Source organism: Quercus suber, unplaced genomic scaffold (genome assembly GCF_002906115.3).
Source record: "Quercus suber isolate HL8 unplaced genomic scaffold, Cork oak 2.0 scaffold_39, whole genome shotgun sequence".
NCBI lineage: Eukaryota > Viridiplantae > Streptophyta > Magnoliopsida > Fagales > Fagaceae > Quercus > Quercus suber.
In genome coordinates this window covers 316,973-322,721 of record NW_027069504.1, presented here as the reverse complement: position 1 = coordinate 322,721, position 5,749 = coordinate 316,973, and the positions used below count along the sequence as shown (strand labels likewise).

Genomic DNA, 5,749 nt, shown 5'->3' with positions numbered 1-5,749 from the left:
GAATGAGAGAGTTTTAGATGGAAGGGGATCCCCTATAGTTGTAAGTCGTCTATTATCTTATTAAATGTGTCCATTTTCCCTATCCAGGCTAGTAATTCTAGCAACTCTAATGATCCTAGCTATTTCTAATCACCTTGCCTTCTCTGTCATGAAAGCTCAAAATCACTTGAGCATCTAATTGTGCTGCATGGAGTCTTTAGTACCTTACCTATGTGTTTGGCAACGCTTGTTTGCTGTTAGGTTGTTTATTTGAAGTGTCTTTAAACAAATAAGAGCGCACATTAGGTAGACTAATCACTTTAATCTTTTTGGCCCCTACATAGATGTCTCTTGCGGATTTATCATTCTTGTAATTTTTTTTTAATTTGAAATAGAAATCATATTTTAACTTAATTTAAGTATATATGTGTAATACTTCTTCTTAGAAATTTAAACTTCAATCTTTGTCTCATACCCCCATAAGAACTTGTATTTAGAGAATGCTTATCAAATTAAGGATGCGCAAGATTCACAGATTTCCCTTACGAATTTATCATTTGTGCATTTTGCTCACATGGAAAAAGAGAAAAAGGACAAAAAGGTGAGTTTAAAAACACTATTGCTGAGAATCAGAAGTTTCGTATATTTAATTAGTGTAATAATGTCAGCATGGGGATGTAGCTCAAACGGTAGAGCGCTCGCTTTGCATGCGAGAGGCACGGGGTTCGATACCCCGCATCTCCATCGTTTTTTGTTTTTTGTTTTTTTTGTTTTTTTTTGTTTTTGTTTTTGTTTTGGAATATAATATTATTAATTTAATTGGAAGCTTCGAGTTTCGAAGGTGCTTCACGAACACGGGGAGGAAGCCCTCTCATTAATTGAGAGTCCTGTCCTTGTCAAAAGAAGAAAACCCAGAAAAAGAAAACACCAAAATTTCTTAGATTTGCTAACAGTATAAAAATCCAATTTCATTATAGTATTTTTTTTTTTTTTTTTAAATTTATATTCCAGAGTTTTAGTGAGAGCAACGATTATGTTGCTTTCTAAAGTTTCGAAAGGCAGACTTTGGAATTGGATGCTTCTTCGACAGCTTTCAACGCCCATAACTAGAGCTGGATATATACAACGGCCTTACAATTACAGTTACAGTTACAGTTACAACCACTATTTGCAACCGCTGGTCAGTTTCTAGTTTCTACTTCTACTCTTTTTTATTTATTTATTTTTTCACCATTGCATTTGTTACTTCACAACAAAAATGCATTCATCTAAAATAATTAACTTTGACTATAGACTGTGAGTGCTGTTTACTTCTCTCTAACTAATTAACCAAGCCCTCGCTAGCTGGTCATGTTTTGATTTATTAATCTTGGATGTTAGCTTAGTCTATATAAGAAACACCAGTCGTATAACTCATAAAATAGAAAATTCTAGGAACCGTGTTGATCACATTAAGCTAGTCGTGTGATTCATGTCGTGGCTCCACCCAGCAGGTTTAAACTTTTGGGACAATTGGTAATTGATTATGGTATAAGTGCAAGCAGTTTTGGGTTTGAACCCTGTTTGCACTTTACCTTCTATTAAAGAAAAATAATATTTTGGGACACAATGGCTGGATCAATTTGTCAAATCAAAATGAGCAAAAGAGTATTCGATCATTCGCTACCTTCATTTTTCAAGATAAATCAGTTGTTGTTGTTGTTGTTTTACTCACATAATATGGAACCATTGTGTTTGCTGTTATGGATGTTCATTTAAGCTTATTATTAGTCATTATGCCCTTTGCGTTTCTATGAAATGTAGCATCGGCCTACAAGTCTATAGTTGTGTGGCTGAGCAAAAAATCTATGCAGTGTTTGTGCTCTGGGATAGTTGTGACAAAACTACAAACCAAGTTCAATTGAAAGATGTTTAGCTAGCGTTTAGAGTATAGTTTGGAAAAGATTCAAGAGTGAATTTATGAGTTAAAGCATTCTGTTTTCTGACATAGAAGTGTACATTGCTGTCATTGCATTATAAAATTGTACAGAACTATTCAGAATATGCTGAGTAAATTGGAAATTGTAAGAAATATATGAGATAATACATAAACTTAAATTAATGCATGTATGCATGGGTTAAGATGGTTAATTGAAAAAGTTGCATAGATCAGAGGTTCTTTACAATTTAGATGAGATTGTTTCTACTCCTAAAGTAATTATTGAAAATTGCATGATTTCCTTGTTCTTCAAAACAGTTTGACCCACAGACAGAAACTAAGGTGGTCCAGGGTTCCATATTTCAGAAGCAACATCATTTTTCTACCACTACTACTAGCAATGCATCTAAGGAAGGAGGTGAAAATAAAGAATCGTAAGTTCTTCTTCCTCTTTTAAGGCATTGTAAGAACATGGAATTTAGAATTGTCACGTGTATCATACACCACTAGGGAATAATTTAGTGCCATGTAGTCCTCAAAGAATGAAGTAGATGATCTGGATTTGCAAACATATTTTATGCTAAGTAAAATCAGTTCTTCCAAAGAAGATCCATTTTTTGATGTAGCACTACTCCAGACATGATTTGGCATATCTTGGATGTATCTGTTCTGTGCTGTGTAAAAAAAAAAAAAAAATCAAAAGCAACATTTTGGCTCGCAGCTAACACAGGTAATTCTTGCTTTGTAGCATGGGTAATGTGCGGGAATTTCCCACATGATTTGGCATGTGTTGGATAGCTCCAGATGTGTCCAGAATTATTCTTGTGGCAAAGTAAATGGACTTGTTCCAACTCAGCTAATCTAGTCGACTATGGTTAGGGCCTTAGGGGGATGATAATAGGATAGAAAAATATACAAAAGGAGAAAAGGTGTCTCCACTCTTTTACAGTTACAGGGGGAGTTGGGAATTGGATAAGCAACAGTACTAGTAGCGCATATGTTGTCCCTATTCTTGTGTTGGGTTGCCTTTCTCTTAATTGCAAACTATATGTTTATGTGCATGTTATGCCGTCAACCATTATGAGGATGGGTATTCTAATTGATAAGAGTACACTATGGCATCTTTGAATAGAATGTGTTAAGCATCCAATGAGACATCATTGCTCTACCCTCTACCTTTCCTCCACTTTTGATGTGCCTTTCTTCTTACCCAGATGCTTTATGTAACAGGATATCTGTCACATTTGTTGACAAGGATGGAGAGGAAAAGCACCTTAAGGTCCCCATAGGAATGTCTATGTTGGAAGCTGCTCATGAAAATGATATAGAGCTTGAAGGCAAGGATTCTGATACTTATTTAGTTCTGTATTTTGCACCATTACCTTAGCCTAATTTAGTTCTCCTACAATTAATGTCATCTGAGGTAATGGTTTTAATGAAAGTCATTTCTTGTAACTTGGGGATCTTTGTAACCATTGCTGTACTCTTGAAAGACATGTTGACAGTTTGGATTACTTACCACATGTAACTTGTTTGAACAGTAACATGGGACTTTCCCCACGCCTCTACTTCCCACCTCTCATTCACTTTGTGTTTCTTTTTGGGCTGAATTTTTTACTTGTAGCGGCACAAAACTAGTGGATGAATCATTTTTCCATGTCAATTATTTTTTTAAAATTTTTATTATATATCTCTTTGATCATTTGATACAAAATTAATGCTCTGCTTTTAATGTCATATCAGGAGCATGCGAAGGTTCACTTGCCTGTTCGACTTGTCATGTGATTGTGAAGGTATGTTCTGGATATATGTTTCAAACAAGCATTCTTTTGGCCTTTCATTAGTTTTGGGTTGGATGTTTTATTTAGCTCAAATTTGAGGGGCTTACTATTGAATTTTATTACAGGACATGGAGTATTACAATAAGTTAGAAGAACCTACTGATGAGGAAAATGACATGTTGGATCTGGCCTTTGGGCTTACAGAAACGTTGGCTCCTTTTGCATGAACTTTGCAATGGGAATTTTTCATTACCTTCAATCTTGATTTCTTCCTTTTTAAGGCACTTAGATTTAATCCTCTGTTTGGGATTTTGCAGATCTCGTTTGGGTTGTCAAGTGATTGCAAAATCTGAGCTTGATGGAATTCGTTTAGCTATACCTGCTGCCACACGAAACTTTGCCGTTGATGGATATGTTCCAAAACCACACTAGAGACATACAAGGGTACCAGAGAGTGCTTACTGATAGTATAGGGTGTAATCATCCCAATTTTGTAGTGCCTCTATTGTATTTGATCAATGAGAATTGATCGATCTCTGTTCATTGTTTTTCTGTTGTTTATTGTTTTACAAAGGTGCTGAATCAACACAACATTTTATAGATGACATGCTCATTGACGTGCCAATTTAACTTGGATGACAATAATTTATAGGTAAATGATGTTAGAGAAGAGCTGATTTTTGTAATGGCTGTGCGATTAATTTAAGTTTTATTCTTACTCTTCCAGGATAATTTCATTCTTTTTAAGGCCAAAATTTATACACATCTATGTTATTCTCTCTCTCCTTGATTTTCTCTATCACCTTTATTGCATGAGCAGGTGGTGTATGATTTGCATCATTGTCTTAACATCCATATACTTAAGTTAATAGTCAGCTGGATCATACCAGTATCCAATTCACAACTTAGAAATGCCGCATGGGTCGGTGCAACGATGACGCAATACGTAAAAGATGGTCTCAACTTTAAACTGTCTGAAACTCCTGAGGATGGATTCACCGAATGATATAGTATTCCTCTTTCGTTTCTCCCTCTTCTTTTTTTTTTTTTTTTTGGTGTGTGGATAATGTGCATCTTTCATTAACTAAACATGGACCAACAAAGAAGCAATCAAACCTACAAGCATTGGAGATGAAAGTAGGAACATTGCACTTGTTACAACAAAAAGAACTTCTAAGGCTACCTGCAAGCTTTGCAGAGGCATGAGCTGCAGAATTAAACAACATCCTGACCCAGCAAAATTTACGACTAGAAAACAACTTACTAAGCTCCAAAATATTACTAATCATAGTATGAATGGCCCAGTCAGTTTGAGCACCTTCAACAACTAGGGAATCAAAACAAGCTTTAACAGTATGCATCCACCCCTCTCGAATAGCAATCTACAGAACCTACAGAATGGCGGTTGCCACAGCTTGCAATGGGAAAATAGCTATGAATCTTGGCCCAACCGATGATCACCTCACCATTGTCATCTTCAGCCACCATAGCTAGGGTAGTGAACTCTTTGAAAACTACAACATTAAAATTTAATTTAATCTCACCCTCAATAGGGGGTTCCCAAGAGTCCAAGACCCAAAATCTTCATTCACTACACTGGCTTTCACTTTAGCTACAATCGAAGCATAGTCCTTGACTCTATTCTCCTTGTTCATTATGGTGACCATAAGATTGGCCTAGCCACCATCATGGATTTTCTCAAGCACCAAATAGAATCCAAGGTGAAAGCCATTTTCAAGGAACTCAGGCTTTCACATCCGGTCTTCTAAATGCCATATGTTGATATATTTTAGCATGAATGCACAAAAAACCCACTTTACTCGATCTTGTAATTGTAAATTTTTTTTACAATCTTGCTACAGTGCCATCCTATATCTAAAATGGCACTGTAGTAGAATTGTATAATTTTAAATTATATTTTATTCTCTCTCATATATATTACTTTTCTCTTTTATTTTTCTTTACATTCCTTCTCTTCTCTCTCTTGTTCTATTCTCTCCTCTCCTCAAACCTGAAACCCTCGTGTGGTGGTGGTAGCGGCAGAGGTTGGCGTGGTCTAGGTCAGTGATAG

General features: G+C 35.8%; 1 protein-coding gene and 1 non-coding gene across 3 annotated transcripts; both read left to right on the top strand.

The window, feature by feature from the left end:
- Positions 1-650: 650 nt before the first annotated feature.
- TRNAA-UGC (transfer RNA alanine (anticodon UGC)) lies at positions 651-723 on the top strand. The gene has a single exon. It is a non-coding gene; the product is annotated as a tRNA-Ala (tRNA).
- A 75-nt stretch (positions 724-798) lies between these two features.
- Positions 799-4,410, top strand: LOC112019950 (uncharacterized). Of its 2 annotated transcripts, none has more exons than XM_065771059.1 (6): positions 799-1,159; positions 2,228-2,331; positions 3,128-3,234; positions 3,641-3,690; positions 3,804-3,886; positions 3,996-4,410. In XM_065771059.1, the coding sequence occupies exons 1-6, from the start codon at positions 1,013-1,015 to the stop codon at positions 4,108-4,110; spliced, it is 606 nt and encodes a 201-aa protein (XP_065627131.1). In that variant the 5' UTR covers positions 799-1,012; the 3' UTR covers positions 4,111-4,410. The 2 variants fall into 2 exon arrangements, with proteins under 2 accessions (XP_065627131.1, XP_023908282.1); XM_024052514.2 differs by having other exon boundaries at positions 802-1,159; positions 2,216-2,331.
- The last annotated feature ends 1,339 nt before the right edge of the window (positions 4,411-5,749 follow it).